This window comes from Apis cerana, linkage group LG5 (assembly GCF_029169275.1).
Source record: "Apis cerana isolate GH-2021 linkage group LG5, AcerK_1.0, whole genome shotgun sequence".
Lineage (NCBI taxonomy): Eukaryota > Metazoa > Arthropoda > Insecta > Hymenoptera > Apidae > Apis > Apis cerana.
In genome coordinates, this window is record NC_083856.1 from 9,409,948 (window position 1) to 9,434,573 (window position 24,626).

General features: G+C 25.0%; 4 protein-coding genes across 5 annotated transcripts; 2 read left to right on the forward strand and 2 right to left on the reverse strand.

The window, feature by feature from the left end:
* The first annotated feature begins 57 nt into the window (after nt 1–57).
* LOC114577051 (protein HEXIM1-like) lies at nt 58–2,269 on the forward strand. Its single transcript, XM_028665078.2, has 2 exons — nt 58–297; nt 539–2,269. The coding sequence occupies exons 1-2, from the start codon at nt 58–60 to the stop codon at nt 1,568–1,570; spliced, it is 1,272 nt and encodes a 423-aa protein (XP_028520879.1). The 3' UTR covers nt 1,571–2,269.
* LOC107994446 (DNA damage-binding protein 1) lies at nt 539–7,523 on the forward strand. Its single transcript, XM_017051376.3, has 6 exons — nt 539–662; nt 2,726–2,923; nt 2,997–3,145; nt 3,437–6,162; nt 6,244–6,640; nt 6,720–7,523. The coding sequence occupies exons 2-6, from the start codon at nt 2,854–2,856 to the stop codon at nt 6,801–6,803; spliced, it is 3,426 nt and encodes a 1,141-aa protein (XP_016906865.1). The 5' UTR covers nt 539–662; nt 2,726–2,853; the 3' UTR covers nt 6,804–7,523.
* LOC107994447 (ADP-ribosylation factor-like protein 3) lies at nt 6,810–9,266 on the reverse strand. Its single transcript, XM_017051377.3, has 3 exons — nt 9,137–9,266; nt 7,946–8,159; nt 6,810–7,867 (listed from the first exon to the last, which is right to left on the reverse strand). The coding sequence occupies exons 2-3, from the start codon at nt 8,150–8,152 to the stop codon at nt 7,547–7,549; spliced, it is 528 nt and encodes a 175-aa protein (XP_016906866.1). The 5' UTR covers nt 8,153–8,159; nt 9,137–9,266; the 3' UTR covers nt 6,810–7,546.
* On the reverse strand, nt 8,154–24,039 carry LOC107994430 (uncharacterized protein PF3D7_1120600). Of its 2 annotated transcripts, XM_062074999.1 has the most exons (9): nt 23,919–24,039; nt 19,385–23,274; nt 11,595–19,285; nt 10,807–11,013; nt 10,568–10,687; nt 10,226–10,483; nt 10,013–10,129; nt 9,861–9,932; nt 8,154–9,775 (listed from the first exon to the last, which is right to left on the reverse strand). In XM_062074999.1, the coding sequence occupies exons 1-9, from the start codon at nt 23,948–23,950 to the stop codon at nt 9,692–9,694; spliced, it is 12,471 nt and encodes a 4,156-aa protein (XP_061930983.1). In that variant the 5' UTR covers nt 23,951–24,039; the 3' UTR covers nt 8,154–9,691. The 2 variants fall into 2 exon arrangements, with proteins under 2 accessions (XP_061930983.1, XP_016906839.2); XM_017051350.3 differs by having other exon boundaries at nt 11,595–23,274.
* Between the last annotated feature and the right edge of the window lie 587 nt (nt 24,040–24,626).

The following is a 24,626-nucleotide window of genomic DNA, read 5'->3' on the forward strand; positions in this document are numbered from 1 at the left end:
GGTTCGTAAAACGGGAGTGGAAGGTATTGGTGGACGAGATAGTGTTTTTAAGCGGTAATGAGTGCTTGTATCACTGCAAATCGCCGAATTTTGGTCAATATTATAAATATGGAGAATCATGATGTCAAAACGGTAATGGAGAAAGTGTCGGACGGCATTGATAAAGTACATGACGTGAAGGGCGTACAAGCAGAGCCGACGCCTGCGGCGTCATCGTTGTCATTGCCTGTTTCGGAACAAGTGTCGCTCTCTACCGGAGAAAATATCAACAAAAATAATTATATTAATAAGAAAACCGTAAGATATTTGCTTTAGTTTGAATATTTAAAAATATTGTGTTATATGAAAAGTTAAATATTTTAAATATATCATTAATGTACTTTTGTATTTTTACAATTCAAATAAAGTTTAGTAGAAATTAATCATATTAAATGATTCTTAATCGTAAAATTTTTAAAATAAATGTTACAACATAATATATAACAAAATATTTAAAGCATTGAAATTAAAAATTAATATAATTGTTTCTATGTTTTAGTGTTCTAAATTATTAATAAAAAATTCTGGAAAATTTGAAAGTGGTAGTGGTAGTGGAGATCAGGAGGGAGGTCAGCATGAAGATGGAATTGATATTGCAGCGAAAAAAAGAAAAACTCGTAGAGGTAAACCTAAACATAGAAAATTAAAACCATATTCAAAACAACAATTATCATATCAACAACAGCTGCGATATAGATCTAGAGGTCGATTAGCAAAAACTGGTAGACAACCTCCAGCACTATATAACACCACACAATTTCTTATGGATGATCACAGTGATCTTCCAGATCTTGACCAAAAGCTTTCAGAAGCTGCATCATCAGAATTACCTGCTACATTTCAAAAACCATCAGCCCCTTCTCGTACTCGAGATTCTAGTTTCAGTGTTGACTCTGATGAAGATTATTTTTATTCGTCTCCAGAAGACGAAGAAGAATTCTTGACAAAGGAATTCTCAACTGCATATGAAGATCTTCATGCTGAAAGATTAAGCACATTAAGTAAATCAGAACTGATACAGGAATATCTGCAATTAGAAGCAAAAGTAGATTTATTAACAAAACGACTACGTGGTAAAAATTTTCATCAAACAGAACAACGAGACTTGGAAAGCAACAGTAGTAGTACAGATTCAGAATCAGCAAAAAAGTTAAAAATCTGTCAACAACGAATTGATGATTTAATGCAACAAAATGAACAATTAAAACGAGAAAATGAATTATTAAGAGCTAAAAGGGACGGCAGTCCAGTTTCAAGTGTTGATAGCGAAAGCGACAGTGATAGTACAAGTAATGAGAATAGAAGCAGATGTAGTTGTCTCCTTCCAAATTCTAGCTCTTCTTCAGAACTTATGGGATATGTTTCTAGAAGTAAAAATAGTCAAAGAAAAGATAGTTCTGTCTCTAGTACTGATAGTAAAAGTGATACTTGTGATAGTAGTTCAAGTGAGAATTCTAAAGCATCTATGACCCCAGTTAATCTTTCAAATGGTCATGTAACCATTCAAAAAATTGATGGTCTCCCTACATAAATTATAAAAAGCTGTTTTTATACACCACCATATAAAAATCCACTGAATGTTTTATCTATTGAATTAACTTACAAGTCATGTTAAATATGTCATTGGTCCTGCATATTTGCTTTAATCCTACCAATTAGGAAGCAAGACTGGTTTAAATGCAATATTGCATTTGTGCAGTAAAAAATCCTCTTTCGATATAAGATATGTAACCTAGATTATCCTTAAATGTGCCCTTATAATTTACTTCCCATTTCTTTTAAAACTGTTTTGTGTAAACTTAAATATGTAATGGAATAGGAAATACATACCTAATCTTATGAAAGAGTAAAATTTATATCTATGCAGGCTAAAGTATTACAAAGAGTTGTATTTATATTTGTGGTGTATTCTCTATATTTTATCTTCATTTGGTAACAAATGTGATGCAATTAAGTAATTGTCTTTTAGTAGTCTGTTTTCAATGAACTGCCATTTGATGGTACAAATGTATAAATTTGGGGTTTACAGACCATCAACTAATAAGTTATAAAACTAGATCTAATTAAAATAAAACTATATTAATAAATTAATATTAAAAGTAATGTGATATTGTACAATTGTATAAATTAAAAATTATTATATTAGATATTAGTTTATGGTCTGAACATAAGATATGTTAAAAATATTTCACATATTTTAAATTTTTAATAAATTTCAAAGTTTCTCTCTTTTATTATAATTATTCTCCTGAAACTTAATGCAAAGAAGTGAAGAGCTTCATCTAAAAAAATTCTTCAACAATGTGAATATATCTGATTATGAGATAGCTTTATTATGATAGAATATAAGATCCCCATAAAAATTTAATAAATATGTATATTGTTAGTATCGTAAGATATATTGTAAAATGTACATACAATTTAATTTTTTTTATTTCTTAAAAAGTGATAAACGGAATTCTATCTATAAAAAAGTGTTTTTTTAAGAAATGAATTTAAATAACAAAAAATTTAAATAATTAATTCACATTTTCTAATTGAATATAAAATACATAATTTTTTTGCATTTTTTTTTATGAAATTACGTTTCAATTTAAATATGTATATTTGCTGAATAAGCAATATAAGAAGTAATTTTTATTTAAAACTTTATTTTAAAATATTCCTTATGTTTATTGTGAACCAGGCTTAATACACTGTGAATCGTTGCTAACTTCGTGGCGCGTGAAATTGAAAAGCACGCAAGGCCAGCGTTTGGTCGTATCTTATGGTTGAAGTGTTAACAAGTTTCTAAAAGTTGTTGGATTAAATATTATGAAAGCGATGTCTCATCATTATGTAGTAACGGCACACAAGCCTACAGCTGTCACCGCATGTGTGACAGGTAAGTAAGAGAAATGTACAAAAAAATTCTATGCTTACGTAGATAAACAATTCTTTTCTTTTTACGTATCAAGGTAATTTTACTTCCCCTACGGATTTGAACCTCATTTTAGCAAAAAATGTTCGATTAGAAATATATCTTGTTACTCCAGAAGGTTTAAGACCATTAAAAGAAGTTGGAATTTATGGGAAAATTGCAGTTGTTAAGTTTTTTCGGCCGCCGGTAAGGTTATACTAGTATCTTATTTGTTAATTTTTATAAATTATTCTATTCATTTTCATATTTTCATATTAATATTAAATGTAATAAAATTCATATATTTTATTTAATATATATATATATTTATAATATTTTTATTTTATTAAGAATAATATAACCTTATATGTATAAAGAATTAATTATTTTTCATTCATGTACATATATTACATATAAATATAAATAATCTATTAATATGATTTTTAATCATATTAAAATAAATTAATATGTAATTAATTGATTGAAATATCTCTACAGCATGAAAAAAAAGATCTTTTGTTTCTTTTAACTACACGTTATAATGCTATGATTTTGGAATGTATTGGAGAAGGAGAAAATATAGAAATTATAACAAAAGCACATGGAAATGTAGCAGATCGTATTGGAAAAGCTTCAGAAACAGGAATCAAAGCTGTAATTGATCCTAAAGCACGTGTAATTGGTCTACGATTATATGATGGTCTTTTTAAAATTATACCTCTTGATAAAGATAATCCAGAATTAAAAGCATCATCAATACGTATGGAAGAACATCAAGTACAGGATGTAAATTTTCTTCATGGATGTGCTAATCCTACATTAATTTTAATTCATCAAGATATTAATGGAAGACATGTTAAGACACATGAAATTTCTTTAAGAGATAAAGAATTTGTTAAAATACCTTGGAGACAGGATAACGTAGAACGTGAAGCTATGATAGTTATTCCTGTACCTTCTCCTATTTGTGGTGCAATAATAATAGGTCAAGAAAGTATATTATATCATGATGGAAATACGTATGTTGCTGTTGTGCCTCCAATTATCAAACAGAGTACTATTACATGCTATGCTAAAGTTGATAATCAAGGACTTCGTTATTTATTAGGAGATATGGCTGGACATTTGTTTATGTTATTTGTGGAACAAGAAAAAAAAGCAGATGGTACGCAAGTTGTGAAAGATTTAAAAGTTGAACTTTTAGGAGAAATTAGTATACCAGAATGCATTACATATTTAGATAATGGAGTAATATTTGTTGGTAGTAGATTGGGTGATTCACAATTAGTAAAATTAATTACAAAAGCAGATGAAAATGGTTCCTATTGTGTACCAATGGAAACGTTTACAAATTTAGCACCAATAGTTGACATGGCAGTAGTTGATCTTGAAAGACAAGGTCAAGGGCAAATGGTTACATGTTCCGGAGCTTTCAAGGAAGGTTCTCTTAGAATTATAAGAAATGGAATAGGTATTGAAGAACATGCAAGCATAGATTTGCCAGGTATCAAGGGTATGTGGGCATTAAAAATTGGTGGTGGCAATTTTGATAATACCTTAGTTTTATCTTTTGTTGGACAAACCAGAATTTTGACCTTAAATGGAGAAGAAGTTGAAGAAACAGATATTCCAGGTTTTGTTGCTGATGAACAAACTTTCCATACTGGGAATGTTACAAATGATTTATTTATTCAGATAACGCCAACATCTGCCAGATTAATTTCATATGAAACTAAAACAGTTGTTTCTGAATGGGAGCCAGAAAATAAAAGAACTATTAGTGTAGTTGCTTGTAATGGCACACAAGTACTTTGTGCTACTGGAAATGATTTATTTTATTTAGAAATTTCATGTGGACAAATTTTACCAAAAGGATTTACTACTTTACAATATGAAGTTGCTTGTTTAGATATATCTCCATTGGATGGTAATACAGAAGCAAAAATTGCTGCAGTAGGTTTATGGACACATATTTCTGTTCATATTTTAACTTTACCTGCTTTAGAAGAAATTAACAAAGAATTACTTGGTGGTGAAATTATACCTAGATCTATTTTAATGACATGTTTTGAAGGTAATACATATCTGCTTTGTGCTCTTGGAGATGGTAGCATGTATTATTTTACTTTACATAAGCAAAATGGTATACTTTCTGATAAAAAGAAAGTTACTTTAGGTACACAACCAACAGTTTTAAGAACTTTCAGATCATTGTTTACCACTAATGTTTTTGCATGTTCTGATAGACCTACTGTAATTTATTCATCGAATCATAAACTAGTATTCAGCAATGTTAACTTAAAGGAGGTAAATCATATGTGTTCTTTAAATGCAGAATCATACCCTGATAGCTTAGCATTAGCAACTGATAGTACAGTAACAATCGGAACGATTGATGAAATTCAAAAATTACACATTCGAACTGTTCCTCTTGGAGAATCACCGAGACGAATTGCTTACCAAGAAAGTTCTCAAACATTTGGAGTAATAACAATGCGTGTTGACATCCAAGATAGTAGTGGTGTTAGCATTGTAAGACATTCAGCATCTACACAAGCAGCTTCTACATCTAGCAGCAGTCATATTGCATCTTATAATAAACCTACAGGACATACAGCTAGTGACATTTGTCAAGAAATTGAAGTACATAATCTACTTATAATTGATCAACATACTTTTGAAGTTTTACATGCACATATGTTAATGCCCACTGAATATGCACTATCATTGATATCAACAAAATTAGGTGAAGATCCTACTTCTTATTACATAGTCGGAACTGCACTTGTTCATCCAGATGAAACTGAACCAAAAATGGGTAGAATACTTTTATATCATTGGAGTGATGGAAAACTTACACAAGTAGCTGAAAAAGAAATTAAAGGATCATGTTATTCTTTAACTGAATTTAATGGAAAACTTCTTGCTAGTATAAATAGCACTGTTCGTTTATTCGAATGGACAGCAGAAAAAGAACTCAGATTAGAATGTAGTCATTTTAATAATATTATTGCTCTTTATTTAAAAAGTAAAGGCGATTTCATTTTAGTTGGAGATCTTATGAGATCTCTTACATTGTTGCAATATAAAACAATGGAAGGTTGTTTTGAAGAAATAGCAAGAGATTATAATCCAAATTGGATGACTGCCATTGAAATTTTAGATGATGATACTTTTTTGGGTGCAGAGAATTGCTTTAATTTATTCGTTTGCCAAAAAGATAGGTAAATTGTTAATTTGATAAATTTGTATTATATTTGTATATGCATTAATATTATAAAATAATAAATTAAAATGTATTTTAGTGCTGCCACTTCAGAGGATGAAAGACAACAAATGCAAGAAGTTGGACAATTTCATTTGGGTGATATGGTTAATGTTTTTCGACATGGATCTTTAGTAATGCAAAATTTAGGTGAATCAAGTACACCTACACAAGGTTGCGTATTGTTTGGTACTGTTAGCGGTGCAATCGGTTTAGTTACACAAATTCCATTTATATTTTATGAATTCTTAAGAAATCTTGAAGATAGATTAACAAGTGTAATAAAAAGTGTTGGTAAAATAGAACATAACTTTTGGAGAAGTTTTAATACGGAATTAAAAATTGAGCAATGTGAAGGTTTTATAGATGGAGATTTAATTGAAAGTTTTCTTGATTTGAGTCCTGATAAAATGGCAGAAGTTGCAAGTGGTCTTATGGTACATTAAATTGTTTTTTAAATTATATAATAATATGTATATAACTTATCATATTTTTAATTCATTTTTTCATTAATAGATTGACGATCCCAGCGGCATGAAAAAAGAAGCAACAGTGGATGATCTTGTAAAAATAGTGGAAGATCTTACAAGGATACATTAGACATAGTTTTTGCTGATTCTTGTATAGTTTATTATATTTTGAAAGGCTCACGAATAGATTTATAAGAAAAATCTTAAATATTTGAGAAACAAATTAAGAAATGTATAAACATTTATGTATTTATCATTATTAGTACAAGATAGCAACAAACTATTTTTCTTCTTTCTAATTTTTGTGGAAATCATATTGTTTTGTTTTCTTGTTGTATATGCTTGTACTCTTTAATGCTGTTTATATTATCATGATAGTTTGCATCAAATTTCGTACATACGCATATAAAAATAATCAAAAAGTTTCTAAACTTATTTTAAAAATATACTTAATGTAAATTGATAAAAATAAAAATCAAATGTTTTCAATATATCTATTCCAGTATTGTTATAATTGACATACCAAATACAATGTATTTCTTGTAATAATAAATAATATTTATTTAAATAGTATTTATTTTAAATTAATTTAGAAACTTTTTGATTGATAATATATAACTTTTTTTTTAACATTTCGAAAATATATTAAAAAAATACATGAGTTAATTAATTATATTAACATCAAATTATACGAATCTTGTACGCTCAATATTAAATAATTTCACTTTTGAAGAAATTTTTAGATTTTTTAGAAAAACCTGACAAATGTTATTGAAAAGTTATTTGTAGAATCCTTATATTATTTGTAACATTGAGTGTAAATAAAAAAAATATCCACTTTCTGATAAAATTATTTTGTACTATATATTATTTTTACTTCTTTGAATTTATTGAAAATTTTAAAGAGATCGGATTAAATAACCAGTTTCTTAATTCTTCAATACCTTGATCAGTCATTCCACTAGTTTCAAATACAGATAATTCTTGAGTAACTTCTTTTTGCAAACGTGAATATTGTAGCATAAGTAAAGCTTCATTGCGCATTTGACGATAAGAAAGATCCATTTTATTCAATGTTAATGCGATTTTTATATTTCGCAATCTAGGATCGACTAACAATGAGTAAAGTAATACTCCTGCCGCACTTATTTGACAGAGATTGCTTGTATCTATTACATAAATAAGTTTTTGTGTCTAAAAAATAAAATAACTTCTATAAAATTATAAAGTGATTTTGGAATTTAAATTCAAAATTTTTATAAAAAAATTCACCTTGTCAAAGTAATGTTTCCATATTGGTGCCATACTTCCACCTATTTCTTTAATAAGCATATCAAATTCGCCAGTGTCATTTTTTATGGTAAAAAGATTTATACCATTTGTAGAAACAGTATGAGTTGCATAGTCTATTTCATCTCCTTGTAAACGTTTCATTAAAAATGTTTTTCCCGATTTAATAGGACCAAGACAAAGACACATATTAAATCTATTAGTTTAAAAAATATTTATATTGTTACACATTCATAAATTGATCATATACTTCATATGTATAAGTACAGAAATTTATTGATTTAATAAATGTCTTTCTATAGTAACTACATTGTTTATTAATATCAATTGATTATTTCATTGTACAAAATAAAATTTAAAATAATAATATGATAATGTTTAGGATTAAGTAAAATAAAAATAAAAAAATAACTATAAAATATAAATATTTTTTTTCAATTTAATTTTTAATTATACAAAATTTTAATTTTGAGATTTAGATATTATTTTATTGCATTCGTTTATGTATGACTTTCGTATAACTTAATATATAATAAAATTTAAAAATTATTATTAGTAAATTATTGTCAATTTATACAGAAAACTCTTCTTCAAAAATAAATATTATGAAAACAAAATTTTATTATTATATTTATAACAAATACTAAATACATAATGAACTTATAATTTAGCATATTCATTGATGTATGTAAATAATAATATAATTTATAAGTACAAAATGTTAATTAAATGAGATACTATATATTAAAAATAAAGCAAAATATATAATTTTTTTTGCATATTATATTTTCTTAAAATAAAAATTTCCATAATATATTAATATAAATAAATTTTTTTAAATTTTTTGTTAATATCATTGATAGAAACATATCTTTCTTTTAGTTTATTAAAGAAATATATTAATTATTAATATCATATATAAAAATTAATGTATTAATTTAATGACAAACATTTACAAACACGAAAATTATTATAGCATTTCTTATTTGGAAAGATATGCAATCTATCAATATAATAAATTAAATTCATATTTCTTATTTATTTAATTCAAATAAATTTTTCCGTATAAGTTTAATATATTTCAATTTTTTACATTTAAGCAAATTATGAAATGTTGTCAATTACTCATAAATTTAATGTAAATTAACAAATATAATTATTATTAACACTTACATTTATTATGTATTTAGATGATATATAATCTGATAACATTTAAAAATGCAGGTACAAAAGAAAAAAATAATAAGTGCAAAGTTTTAAGAATTTTAAATGATAATGATGCTTTTTCTTTCCTTTTTTTTTAATATATTGTTATTGTTATTGTTATATATATATAATTAAAATTACGTTTTTTTGTATTTTTATTGAAGAATATAAAATATAAAAAAAAAGTAATTTATATTCCGCACAAGGCATAGGAAATGTTTATTATTCCTAGTAGTGCGAATTGTGAAGTGTTAAAATAGAATAAAGAGTAAGACTCTAATAAGTTTTTTGAATTTGCTATAAATACTCGTATTTTACTGTGAAATATCAATAATTTATCTAATTTCCTGTACAAACATATTTATATTATTTATGTGCATTGTTTCTTAAATAAAATTATATATATTACAGATCAAATATTTTGAATCTGTACAAATATTTTATAGACGGTCATTGTAAATAGATTGTACTCCAAATTTAAAAATTTTTCCTAGGAGCACGACTAGATTAGGATCTATCAGTTCAAATTTGATTCAATAATAAAGATAGTACTTGTCGAGGCATTTCCCATGATTGCAAACGTTTATCTTTGCTACCAGCTATAATCTAAGAAAACAAATAATTTAATATTATATTTAATATAATATTTCAATAATATTTTAATAAATATTTTATTATAAAAATAAGATACCTTATTGTCTATGACTTCCATACTTAATAACATATTACCAGGTCCAGGGATACTACATACAAGTCGATGATCCTAAAATATGAAAATTAATATAATTTTTACTATTAATATTTCATTATTATTATTTATATTTTATTATGCTTAATATTAACCTTTGTATCAAATACATAAATATTTCCATCATAACAACCAGCAAATAATAATTGTTTGTATAAACGCATGCATACGATTCCTACACCAGCATTATACTGCATTGTTTGTTCACCATTCTATAAAATAAAAAAAAATAAAGAATGATTTTTACATACATAATGTAATATTATATAATAATAATATAATAAAATATATATACTATTTTTACGAACCGTAAAATCAAATACAGGTATAGACGTACTACTCGTACCACAATAAATCAAATTATAATCACGCATCAAACTATATACTGTGTGACTTTTTTGACCACAAATTGTACGAAGAAATAGGCCGTTCTGAGCATCTCGTATTGTTATCGGTTGATTACGTGATGCTACAATAAGAACTCGACGTGGACCCTCATTAGTTGCTTTTAAAGCTAACACAGATTTATCTGAGAATTGTATGCTGTTTCCTTTAATTACACCTGACTGAAATATTCATGTATCTTTCGTTATAAAGATACTCATATCCATATATAAAAATAATTTTATTTCAAAAGTTTTTCAACAAACCTTCATATGGTAACGTGATACATGACCTGATTTAGTACCAATAAAAATTATTCCCCATGCTTCATCCATACATTGTATTGGACTACTTATATCTGCTGTATCTCTTATTTGTATTCCAGTCTAAATAAAATATTTAAGAATATAACAATAATATAATAATTCATTATATAACAATATAGTAAAATGAAATAAATAATAACATATATTATATTAAATTTATAGATAAATATATTATTTACCACTATATTGTAGCATCGTAAAGTTCCATCCAATGAACCAGAAAACATCCATTCTTTGTTAATATCTATGTTGTTTGCATTATATACATATAAACAAGTAACTGCTGCTTTATGACCTTTATAAATATTTAATATTCCATTAGATGCTTGATTATATCTATATATTCTACCATCTTCACTTGCAGCTAGAAATGAATTCTCAAAAACCTAAAAAATATATTTATTTTTATTACTAATTAATTATTATAAATAATTATTTATTATTAATTTATTAAATTTAATCAAACTTTTAGTATTTTCACAGATTATTTATTCCATTAATAATAATATGGAATCATAAAATTAAAAATTATAGCTAAAGATAAAAAAAACATAAAACAAATAATTGTATAATTATAAAATATTAATTATTAAGTAATTATTAATTATTAATTATAAAATAAATGAAAAATAATTCATAAGGTCAAGGAAAATAACAAATGAAAATTTAAAAATTAATAATTTTTTAAATTTTATTAATTATTTCTTTATTTTTGTAAATATATATATATATATATATTTAATGTCAATAGAATTCTTTATATAATAAAAATCTATAACAAATAAAATATACTGTTTAATAAGAAGTAAAAATATAGGAGTATATATTTATAAAATAAATAAATTTAACATATTATAAATATTAAAAAAATATATAAATTTATCTAATTCAGAAAAATAAGAATAAATAAATTATTTTAATATTTTCATTTCATTCTGGTTTTATTACGATGCCGTTTTTTCTTTACCTTAATATCTAAAATGGGACCTTTATGTACTGTATATTGTGTTCTCGGTAGTTCTTTATCTTTTGTCATATCTATTATAGTCGATGTCGATTCACAATTATTGCATTGTTGATTCTTGATAACTTTCATTTTTTCTTCCACAATTTCAATATCTGGTTTATCGCAATTTTGTATATTATCTATAGTATTTGGCTCTTTTATTAAAATTGGCATAATTTCGGTATCATTATTAATATGTTCTTCTTTATCATTTACAAGTGAATTTTTTACAGATTTCGATATTTTTTTTATTTTAATGAGATTTATTTGATCAGTAATGGATCGTGTTGTATCATCAAATGTTTTAATTAAATTTGAAGTTTGAGTTTGTGAAAATTCAGCTAATGATGTTTGTTTTGTACATATAGTCAATATGTCTTTAGTTGATGTTGATTGCACAGAATCTAAAAAATCTATTTCTGAAGAATTAGAATACATATTCGTATTAATTCTGGATATTCCATACTTTTGTAATAAATTTAAACTTATAGTTGGATTCAAAATCGTATGCTTACAATCTACTACTCGTACTATACAATTCATCATTTCAGACATTGTATGTTTTTTGTATTTTTTAATTGCTTTTATTGATTCATTATTTAAATTCGATTCATGTGATAGAATTTCAATTTCCGGAGACATAGGCGTACATCGTTTTCTATTTATTATTGGTTTTTGAATACTGCGATTTTTTTTAGGATTTGTAAATATAGTTTCAATTTCTTCACATGACGATAATGATAATGTAGATAATGTATTCGGAGACATCCTGGAATTCTTTTCTTCTTGTTTAGCATTTAAGTCAATATCAAGTTCTAATTTTATACGTTTTGCAGATTCTTCAGCATTTCTTGAGCTTCGTCGAAGAGGAGTTTTGTTGTTTCTTCTTTTACGTTTATACAACTTTTTACCAAATATATCAGTTTTTGATACTTCTATATTCTCAATAAAAGAAGAAATAGATTTCTGATTATTATTTTCTTCACTTGAACGTTTATTATGCTGTTCTTTATGTTCCTTGAGACTTATAAAATGTTCATCGTGATACATATTATTATATTCTTTTATACTATTATTATCATCCTGTAATTTTTCTTCATTTACATTTTGTACTTTTGAATTTATTTTTTCCTTTTCATTTATAATTATAATGTTTTTATCATTATTAGATTCAATTAAAGTATCGTAATTTTTTTCAACATCTTCAGATGTTATTATTAATTGATTATTAATAAGTTCTTGCGTTGTAATGTTCTTTTCAATATTAACAAATTTCTTTTGAAAATAAAATTCCATGTTTGTTTTATCAGTTTTTTTTTCAACTTTTTCTATATCCGAATTTTCCGAAGTATTCGAAATATTTTGATTATTATGTATATTATTTAAATTTGATTCTGTAAGACATGAATCTTCTAATGAATTCATTTGATTAATTTCTATGTTATTATTTTTCATAGTTTGCTGTTCAGAAGATTTTGCTAAATTTTCTTTTATATTCATATATGTATCACATACAGATATCTCGGATAAATCATTTGCAATTTTTGATGACACATTGATTTCCAAATTTTTTTGAAAATGTTTATTATTAAAAAATTCTTGTGATTTATTAGATAATATTTGTAAATTATTCTGTTTAGAATTGTTATTTTTTTCATTTGTATTTTCATGATTTATTAATGATTCAGTATAAAATTCCGTAATATTTCTTGATTTTAAATCTACTACTTGTTTCTCTTTACTTTCATTAGATTCAGTATTTTTTTCTGAATTTAATGCATGAGATATAACGCTTTCAATTGATTGTTTTTCAAATGATTCAAGATTTTCTGTTTTGTTTTTTGCCACATTTATTACTTCAACTACGTTTTTCCACAATTGTGAATTATGATTTGTTTGTTGCTTCATTTGTTGTTCTAAAGAATCCAATAATTTTTTCTTCTGGTGCAATTTTTTTATATATAATATAGAAAGTGGTAGCTCTTCCTCATCAGGAGTTAAAACATTTACAGATTGTAATAAATTTTGCAATTTTTTCTTTTTCTTTTTTCGTGCTTTGGCCTTTATTTTTCGTGTTTTCGCCATTTCTTTTTTATATGTTTCCTCTAAAAGAGCAAGACCTGTGGTTGGTTTCTTTTGATCATCTACACTTGAATTTTGAAGAAGAGAATCCCAAGTACTATCATCTGAATATATTGATGATCTTTCCGGTGTTCTATTCTCTGATGATTTTTCTATATTCTTTTCATCATTATTTTTATTATCTATATTATTTTGATTATCTATATTATTGATATTTTTTTTGCTTAAAATTTCAATATTTTTTTCATTATCTTTTATTAAATAATTTCTTTCATTAAGTGTTTGTATTTTTGTTTGAGTATTTTTTTCAATTGATATTTGAGATTCAGTAGATTCAATAATTTTGTCAATTTCTCGATATTTTAACATCTCTATTTTATCCTTATTAGATAACTCAATTTGCTGTGTACATATTTTGTTTATATCTTCTTGAGATTTTATTTCATTCACTGATATCTGATCAGAATCTTGTTGTATCATTCCTTGTTTTATATTGATTTTTTGAGATGTTAAATGTGTTATATCATTAACTTTTATTTTTTCTGTGATTGTATTTTGTATATCTTTATTAGATATATTACTGTTTAGTTTATTTTCCAATTTTTTAATTAATCTAGATTTTTTTCTCTTTCTTTTTGCAGAGTTTAATGATTTAATATCTCCAGTATGACATGTAATTTCATCATCAGAATTATAAGTAAAAGTACAACTTTCTTTTTTTTCTGTATAATGATCGTGTTTATGTAATTCTTTAAATTTATTTGATTGCACAGAATTATTTGAAATGTCTTTTATAGATAAATTTTCTTTATTTGTCTTGGCACATTGATTTGTTATTGGATTAGTTTCAATATTCTGAATTAATTGTGACATTAACATAGATGGTGTTTGAGGTCTTATCATTGGTATTTCAACTTCTTTATTTTCGTATGTTACATTACTTTGTTGTAAATTGTCGTCATTTGGTAAAGTATCACTTGTCAACATTTTATAGAGAGTCATTTTCTCTGTCATTAATTTGTGAATTTCAACATCAATTTCAATCATCCTAGCCATGACAGCTGCTTTTGTAGTTGGATATGTAATTTTCATAGTATCTGATTTTATAACTTCTTTTATTATTTTCTTAGAAATATTATGCTTTTGTTTTTTATGCTTACATCGATTTAAACGCATTCTCGATTTATTTTTTATGTTATTTAACATTATATTCCTCTTTTTTTGATTTAATTTTTTCGAAATTATTTTATTTGAACTTTTTGATGTCTCATATTCTATAGCAGAATCAATTGATGCATTTTTATTATTGGACATCTTTATTTCAAAAGGAACTAATACTTCTTGATCTATAGAATTATTATCTAATTGTTCTTGGGTTTCCAGTACTAAAAATTCTGTATTTTTTTCAGGTATTGTTTCAGATATTGATGTATGTGAAAAATTTTCTGAAAGTGCATTTGTATCTTCTGTTAAAATATTTAGCTTTTCTGAAGTTTTATTTTCAAAAGATGTGACTGCTGCATTTAAAGATTCAAGATTATGTTGTGAATTATTTTCTGATATAGTAAAATTATGATTTTCTTTTTCAATTCTCATTTCTATTACAGATGATTCAGGAGTTTCTTCAGCCTTTTGAGAAATATCTTTAGATGTAGTGCTAATAATATTTTGCGAACATTCTATTGAAATATCTGAAATAATCGAATCAATTGGTTCAGTAATGTTTGGTATTTTTGATTCTTCAATATTCAATTCAGAAGTGGAAGAAACTATATCTGTAATATTTATAGTTCTTTCTATAGGTGCAAATAATTTTTTTGAAAAGGAAATATTTTTTTGTGATAATGTAGATTTTTCTTTTTCATGCATAGAAGTTATATTATTATGACTTTGTCCTTTGTTGACACTATCTTTTTTATCAAATATACTTTCCGATACTTTATTGAAAATTATTGAATCAAAACATGGTGATTTAATATTATTCATCGAATTTTCTTCTATTTGTAATGATTTAGTCGTAAAAATATTCGCATCTCTCGCAATACAATCTTCAAAATCTAAATCAAGAGTACTAAATTTCTCAATTGATTTCTCATTTGCATTATCTATATATTCATCCAAAATAATAAATGGTTCACTATCTTCATTGAATGTATCATGATTTTCTATATCAAATTTACATAAAATTTTCTTTTGTTCAGAAGGAAAATTATATGTTCGATCATTTTTATTCTTTGTTACATCTGTATTTTCTGTTTTTGATATTATATCAACTTCATCTCTCATATTAAAACTATTGTTATCTATTGTTTTATCTTGAATATTTTGTTTCTCTTTTACTAAATTATTAATCAATGTTATTTCATTATCTTTTTTCATCTTTTTAGAAAAACTTCTAGTATTATTCCTATAATCTTTTGCTGATTCTATAATGGATGATTTATCATTAAAACATGTTTCTAATTGATCAGAATCCACTATTGCATTCTTTTTATTATTTTCATTCTTCATTTTTGTATTACATAATTGAGATACCTGACAGATATCATTTTCACAGATAGTATCTGCAAAAAAACCTTTAAATGGACTACTCGGACTATCTGGAGATTTTGTTTCATTTTTGGCAACTTTATTGTGATTTTCTGAAATTTTTAATTGAAATATAAGCTTATCTTGATGTTCTTCTTCATTATTTGTTTCTCCATTTGTGCCATCGTTTTTAACGATAGTTTCTGAATCCATTTTCGTATCCGAAATAGATTCATTATAAGTTTTAAGATTTTTTAAAAGTTTAACATTAATTGAATGATCATTTTTCTGAATATCAAGATCAATTTGTTCAATTACCGGATGGGAGTTTAACGGATGAGATTCTTTGCTAATATGATTCGAAACGAGTATTGTATTTTCCATATGTTTTTCGGTTGATGGAGATTGATTAAAAAAAGTTAAACCTATTGATGACATCTCGCTATATGTATCTTTTTCACTATCTAAGTTTTCAATAGTCAAATATTGAGAGAGATTTAAATTGTCAGATTCAGTTGATATTGTATGTAATTTACTGATTTCAGTTGCATGTTTTTCAATCTCTTTATTTTTTTCTTCCAAACTTATTAAACTTATTAAAGTTTGATTATCTTTTGTTTCTATTAGATTTTGATTTATAATCTGTTGATTCTCTGTAATTATTTCTTTATTAATTTGGAGAGTAACATTCTTATCAATATTTATTGATTCTCTGTTATCAATAGATTGATTTTTTTGTTTTTCTATAGAATTATTATTATTATTTAAATTAGTATTAATTTGTTCTTGTATAGTTTTAATATCATTTATTTCTTTTATATTTTTTGAACACGTTTCAGTAATTTGTATAGTACATAAATTTTCATTGATATCATTATTTATTTTCTTAATTTCAATTTGATCATTAGTATGTGAATTTAAGATTAGCGATTCTTGATCGTTTTCAGAGATCTTTTTATAGGAATATTTCTCTATAGATTTTTCATTTATCGGCGATTTAAATTCATTTGGTTTTGAATCTTTTTTCTTTTTTTCAGCAGATTTTTTGGACTTTTCTTTTTTCAATTTCAATTCCTTATTGCCTTCTGATCGAATATTTTTAAATTTAAAGAAGTCAATAGTTGAAGATGGTGTTTTTTTCTCCAATTCAAATTTTAATTTTTCTTTTTTTCGAAATTCATCAAATTCTTGTATAGTGATTATTTGTGATGAACATTTATTATTATTTCTGCATTTTTTATATTTAATAGATTCTTTAAATATATTGAAATCAGAATTTATTGGATGAATTATATTGTTTTCGCTAAGATTCTCTAATTGTACGGGAATTAAAGATTTTTCATTTTTTTGTACAACATCCATTTCATTTAAACTAATTTTTTGTTTAATTTCTTTATCAGAATCTTCTAAAGAAGGAGTACTTATTGATCTTATTCTTAACCGTGGATCCTTTAATTCATTTATATCAGTTTCATTTGTTTTCATTTCTTTTATTACATTTAACAATTCAACATTAGATTCATTAACAGGTAAAACATGATGCGATTCTTGAATAAATGAAATAGAATTTACAGGATTTTCTTTTGATATAGTTTGTTCTTTTAGACGTCTTTGTAATGCGCGTTCTTTATACGCTTTTATGTCTATCTTTTTATAGCCGCTACTTTTGTTTTCTGCCGAAGAAATATTTGTACATACTTTTTGACCAACATTCTGATTATTTATATTAAGATTAGTAACAGAATTTAAAGTATTATAATTAAATGACTTAAATGATGTTATATCTGCTGTATCATTGCTAATAGTTTTAACATGTGATTGAATAGATGAAGGTAATTCCTTATTAACAGATACATGAATTTGATGCAAAGAAAAATTCGTATATGAAACAGTATCTATTCGTTCATTATTATTTTTTGTTATTTCATTATCTTTATTCATATCCAAAAAATCTTTTATCTTCTCATTATTTGTTTTATTATTTGTGATTTCAATTGTTTTTTTCATAATATGCATTTGATCTGTATTACTAGGCTCTGGCATTTGTTTAAGTTGTGCTTTAGTTTTCGGTAGCATTAACATTGGGATATCTGCGGATTTATTCTTAGATTGTGGTGTTATATTTGTAACTGCAGATAATTGTTCTTTCTCTATTTGTAAACATTGAGATTCGATTCGTAAATCTATTACTTTATTAATCATAGTATTATTAATCTCACTGTTAAAAGCATTCTCTTCAGATTTGGTCGGTTCTTGTTTGATAATTACTTCTTTCTTAATTTCATCCTTTGTCGATAATCGGGATCTTTCAATTTTTTCACTGAATTTTGATGAGTCTGAATAGCAACTTCTCTTTTTCTTCTTTCTTTTTTCCCTTCTTCGTTTGTCTTTTTTATCTTTTTTCCTTTTTCCATGCTTACGAGATTTTTTTTCCTTATGTTTACTTTTTTCTTTCCATTTTTTTTCTATTTCAGCAGCTATTTCATCTCTAATTGTTTCATTGAGCGATTTTTTCTTCGCAATTTTTTCTTTTTCTTTAATAACTTTCAACAATTTTGTTACATTAGAAGCAATGGTTTCTTCATCGGTATCACTGGAACTAGTCAAACTAGATTCGCCATTACTTTCTGATTCTTCTATATTTTGCAATTCTTCTATTTCATCAGGATCGCTAATACATTTATCTACATTATACGTAGAAATTTCACGAGTTAAAGGACTTATGCTCAAGTGTCTCATAGGTGAATCCGACGAACAATATCGTTGGACACAATTGTTTTTATCTTTGATTAAATTTTCATCACTATTAAAAACATTTTTTTGTATAATAGTTGGAGATATTGTAGTATTTGCTATTCCATACTTTGCTTCCCACTCTTCTTTAGTTAAATTCCTAAATGTATCTAGATCTTCTTTTCTATTCCATCTTTCATATCTTTCAGATTTAAATGTATTACGATTTTCAGAATTAGACTTGCATGCTTTTAAATTATCTAAATTTATTTTATTCTTACCAAGTTGTTTAACTCGTGCAATTCCAGCTGAAAAAATGACATCGAGATCAGCTTCTGTTTTAGTAGGAATTTGTGAAAAAACATTAGAGTCAAAAGTTTTTGTTACTCTTTGTATTGATAAAGCACCTGTGCATGTTTCAATGAATTTCTCTGATTTGATAGATAAACTTGCATTTGGTAAATTCTTCGTTTTTTCTGTAACTTCAGATAATATATCATCTAAGTCAGCCTCATTAAATAATGGTTGCTTTTTATGTACATTTTCAATTTCGGAATTTATATTGTTCGAGATTGATCTATGTGACAAATTATCTTCTCGTAAAGTATTTAAATTTAATTCTGTGTTCAAGGAATAATGAATAGATTGTTCATTATTATATAAAAAATTATCTTCTATTTTTTCTTCATTTTGAGAATCTGACTGTTGAGTAAAAGATTGAATTTTTAAATTTTCTTCATTTGCATACTCACATGTATTTATTTTCAAATTTTCATTTTGATTTATAATTTCAATTTCATCATCATCTACATTTTGGCTTTCAATATCAAATGGCATAGGATCAAGTTGTAAAACTTCGCTCAGATGATGAATAAATTCTGTAGGTAAGTCTGTAATGCCTACAACAGTACTTGGATCTAACATTGCATTTAACTGATTCATAAATTCTTCTCTATCATATTCTTTCATTTTCTCATCTTCAGTGTTTCTCAATTCTAGAGAAAGAGAAGATCTTCTTTCTTTTACCAAATGTCTCATTACAATATCAAACTTACGAAGGCTTGAATTGTTCACCATATTGCAAATATCATTTTTACTCATTTTCAGGAAACGACTGATTACTCTATTTTTCCATAAAGTTTCTGAAGTAGCAACATTTTGTTTTTTAGATTCTTTTTTTGGATTGGTTATTTGATTTTTTGGGGTAATTATATTATTAAATGTTATCATATTGGAGGAATGTGCTTTTAATTTTTCAATATCTTTGCTATAATTTTTATAATGATAAGATGTTTCATTTGAGTTTTCATGTGTGGAGATACTTGTAAGTGATGCAGAATGTATTGAATTTTTTTTAATCTTGATTTCTTTTTGTTGATTTTTATTATTTCTAATTTCATAATCTTTTTTAGGATTATATATATCTTTTTCTTTATTAGAATTTTGAATAGTTTCCTGTTGCGAAATTTCTTTATTATCAGAAATATTTATAGAAATTTTATGCGAGTCTTCTGGTTTATGTATTCTTTTTGTTTTAGAATTTAAATTGAATATTACTTTAGGTCTTATTTGATCATTTGATAATAACATATCTTCAGTTTTTTTATTTTGATTTTGCAAATTTTGTTTTTCATCTATTGTTGTAATATCTTCTTGTCTTTCAAAAATCAATTCTGGTCCATAAATTACATTTTGTCTACATTTTTTATTTTTATTTTCCCTTTTTTTCTGTTTTTTTGTAGTATTTGTATTTGTCTCTTCTATTGATAAAGAATGATATGAAGTTTCATTTGGTATTGGAATTTTTGATGGTGTTAATGATAATTCAGAAAATGTTGAAGATGTATCATTATTCTTTATTTCTTCACTCAAATTCATTACTTGTTTTGCAAATTCCATTGCTTCTTGCATATCTTCTAATCCATCGTCCATATTTATATTTTGGTTGGGATTAGAATTTTTGTCTATCAAAGGCTCTTTTGGTGGAGGTGGTGGTGGAGGAAGTTCAGTGATACTTATAGGTGGCAGAGGTAATGAGAATTCTCTTATTATTTCTTGTTCATTACCTGTTTGTGATATAACAGATTGAAAATTCACTTGCACATTAGAAATAAATGTTTGATGAGATGAAATGTTTATAGGAGGTGGCTGCGAAAAATTTTGTGCAATAGGACCGATTTTAAAATCTGACACTGATGATGTTTCAATTAAATTGAGTGGTATCATATTTGATTTGGAAATATCTAAGGGGGCAATTAAATTAGAACGTTCTTGAGAAGAAAGTCGTGGATCAAAAATTGGTGGAGGTTGAAGAGTTTTCTCTCTTCTATGAATTTTAGGTGGTGGCTGTTGAGGATTGAATTCAGATACTTTTTCATTAATTGTTATTGGAATATTTGAAATTCTAGGTAGTCCCCTAGGATCAAAAGCAAAAGATGGTTGTATAATTTTTAAATTACTTTGAGTATTTATTGCTTGACCTCTTAAATCTAAAGAGGATACAGGCTGTAGCCATTCTTGTGATAATTCAGCACTTGATTTTGATCTTATATTTGGAGGAGGTGCATTTGGATTAAAAGTAGGGGGCAAATTATTAGAAGAAAATGACACTATTGCAGTCTGTTGAAATTCATGATTTGAAATAGGTACATTATGCATAAATGATGGTGGTGGTGCTCTTGGATCAAATTCAACTGGAATTAAATCAGTTGATTTAAATGATGCAACATGTCTTGGTGAAGATATTTGATTACCATGAAAAGATAATTTTTGTGATCCCCTAAAAAATAAATTTTTTCCATTCTGTTGAAAACTCCAATGACATTTAGATCCACCAATTCTTGGAGTGAATCTAAGTGGTATATTGAAAATTCTTGATTGAAAAATAGATGAATCATTATAATTTGCAGATGTAGAATCACAAGTAATGTTTGAATAAATTTCTCCACTAGAAGATGAAAAATTAGATAATCTATTTTGAGAACAATCAGAAATAGTTTCTAAATTTTTATAGTATATCTCTTGAGACATATTTGTTTGCAAATTATTTTGAATTTGATTATTTTCAAGTAATTTTGTTTCTACATAATCATCATTATGTTGTATATTTATGTTAATGTTTTGTGTAATATTTTCATTTATACTCTGTGTATCTACTTGCACAATATTTTGATTTTGTAAAAAATCTATTTTTAATTTATTATCATCATTTGTAGTTGATACTAGTATTGATTCTATATTATTTACATCTGAAGCTTTTTTTAATAATGAATCATTTACTGATTCTATTGATAGTAAATTTGTTATATTTTTATTTAAATTTGACGATTTCTCATTAATATTATTTGAAATTGATGTTATTAAATTTTCTGGAACATTATTATTTTGAAAATGTAAATTTTTTTCATTGCATTCAAAATTAGTTAAATCATCATGTATCTGTTCATAACATTTATCATTTTTCAATAAGTTATCTTTATCATACATTGAATCCAAAATAATCAAAGATTTTCCTTTATTATTTTCATCTATAATAGTAATTTTATCATTTGTATTTATAACATTATTTGTAGATTTTTGCTCAAAACTAATTGAAATCTCATTATTAGATTTACTATCTACATTTTCAAATTTTGAATTAATGCAATTAACTCTGCCTATATCTCTAAAATCAGTAAATGTCAAGTCAAGTTCAGGTGGTTCATGGCTAAGTTCAGGAATACCTTTATTTCGTATATTTTCTTCTTCAGAGCTATTATTTGGTAAAACAGATAAATCATCTTCCCAAAAATTTGTAAGTTCTTCTTCTGTTATAGAAGATAATTTTTGTTTTAATTTGTCAGCAGTTTCTAAAATCTTTTGTTGACGTTCTTCTTCAGAACCAAGTAAAGGAGTTTGTGATATTAATATAGGCTTATTTCCATCTTGTTCTTCTTGAAGTAATGGTGGTCTATGTATAGGATTTCTTATAAAACCCATACAAAATTGTGCACTTGATGGTCTACCAGGACCAGAAAATCTTAGTATCCCACGACCTGTTGTTCTACCCCTATTATTTGGTCGAAATTGTAAATTACCCCTATATTGTGGATGAGGAAGAAAATTTTTATTCTGTTGCCAAGGTGCAAAATTTGCACGTTCTATCCATTTATCAGGACCAGATAATCTATGTGGTGGTCTTGGATGATTAAAACTTGGATGTGGAAATCTGGGTCCATTAAAGCCATTGGTTGGACCATTTATACGAGCTCCTCGTGGTCCAAAGTTTCTTCCACGATATCCACTGCTACTCATCACACTGTTAATTATGATATTTTAATTATCACAGTGCATTTGAGCCTACAATTTCTTTAACTCTCATGTAACTTCTAAAATGCACTGAAATTATACAAATTTTTATATATTGCATAATTTATTTAATTAATATTTTTTTTTATAAAGAACTTTAAAAAAATCTGTATATAAGAAATAATATACATTCTAATATTTCACAATTACTGTCTCAAATCTTTGAAAGATTATAATCTATTATAAATAATAATTCGAAATTATATACGAAATATATAAAAGATATTCTTTTTCGTTTCTTTATCTTTTCTTTCTTCTTAATCTTGTTAACTAATAGTAAGTTTTTACGAATATTAAATAGAATATATATCACAATTAATACGCATTATTTCTAAATTATTACAAAAAAAATATATAAATATTTGCAACATTAGTAAAATAACAACAAATCGACATGCGCTTATTATTCAAATATAATCGCCATGTTGCACAATCAATTTCGCCAATCTTAATAAAAGTATATATTTCGCAAATGATTGCAATAAACTAAAATATTTCTGAAAAATTTAAATTTTTCTACGTGATAATCAATGTTCAGATATTATCGCATATCGTGTTTATAACAAATATATTCCAATATAACCCGTTCCGTACTTCTTTCTTTTAATTACATCTTCACTATTCATATTTAAAAACCTAAATTCAGTCACGAACTCACTAACATGTTAGATTAATTGTATACATTTTTAATATAACAAGTCATAAGTGATATTATTTTTAATATATCTTACAATTTAAAAATTAATAAAAAATAATATAAAATAAATAATATGAATTAATAAAATTTAAATGATAATTGTAAATCAGATATAAGTATTTTTAATATATTTTAGTAATATTTATTAACAAATTTCTTCATATTAGTTTCATATTATATATTGTGATATCTATTTTTAATTGCAGTAATTCTTTCTTAATTTTTTATATAATATATATAATTAATATTTTTATAATATTACATATATAAATTATATATAATTTTATATTATAAATATATTTAATAAATCAATTATAATATAAAAAAAATGTTTGTGTTATTATATGATTACTCTTCTTTATTAGATAATGCTCAAATTTTTATATAAAAAAAAATGATGTATTCATTGATAAAAAAATACTAGTTCTAATAAAAAAATCACATTATTACAATATTAAATTTACTACTATTTTAAATAGTTTAAATTTTATATTAATTATAATAATTATTTGAAATTATCATAATTATAATTGATAAATATTATAATTATTTCATAATTTTATATTTCGATAATTTTTATATTTCCTAGAATTCAATAGTGCCAA

What these genes read in the sequence shown, in the direction of transcription:
- LOC114577051 (XM_028665078.2), top strand. Translation starts at nt 58, where the DNA reads ATGAGTGCTTGTATCACTGCAAATCGCCGAATTTTGGTCAATATTATA. An exon ending in ATTATATTAATAAGAAAACC is followed by an intron (nt 298 to 538) that starts GTAAGATATTTG and finishes TCTATGTTTTAG; the next exon opens with TGTTCTAAATTATTAATAAA.
- LOC107994446 (XM_017051376.3), top strand. Translation starts at nt 2,854, where the DNA reads ATGAAAGCGATGTCTCATCATTATGTAGTAACGGCACACAAGCCTACA. An exon ending in TGTCACCGCATGTGTGACAG is followed by an intron (nt 2,924 to 2,996) that starts GTAAGTAAGAGA and finishes TTACGTATCAAG; the next exon opens with GTAATTTTACTTCCCCTACG. An exon ending in TTAAGTTTTTTCGGCCGCCG is followed by an intron (nt 3,146 to 3,436) that starts GTAAGGTTATAC and finishes ATATCTCTACAG; the next exon opens with CATGAAAAAAAAGATCTTTT.
- LOC107994447 (XM_017051377.3), bottom strand. Translation starts at nt 8,152, where the DNA reads ATGTGTCTTTGTCTTGGTCCTATTAAATCGGGAAAAACATTTTTAATG. An exon ending in GGAAACATTACTTTGACAAG is followed by an intron (nt 7,868 to 7,945) that starts GTGAATTTTTTT and finishes TTTATTTTTTAG; the next exon opens with ACACAAAAACTTATTTATGT.
- LOC107994430 (XM_017051350.3), bottom strand. Translation starts at nt 23,950, where the DNA reads ATGAATAGTGAAGATGTAATTAAAAGAAAGAA. An exon ending in GTCCCATTTTAGATATTAAG is followed by an intron (nt 11,014 to 11,594) that starts GTAAAGAAAAAA and finishes TATATTTTTTAG; the next exon opens with GTTTTTGAGAATTCATTTCT. An exon ending in TACGATGCTACAATATAGTG is followed by an intron (nt 10,688 to 10,806) that starts GTAAATAATATA and finishes TATTTTATTTAG; the next exon opens with ACTGGAATACAAATAAGAGA.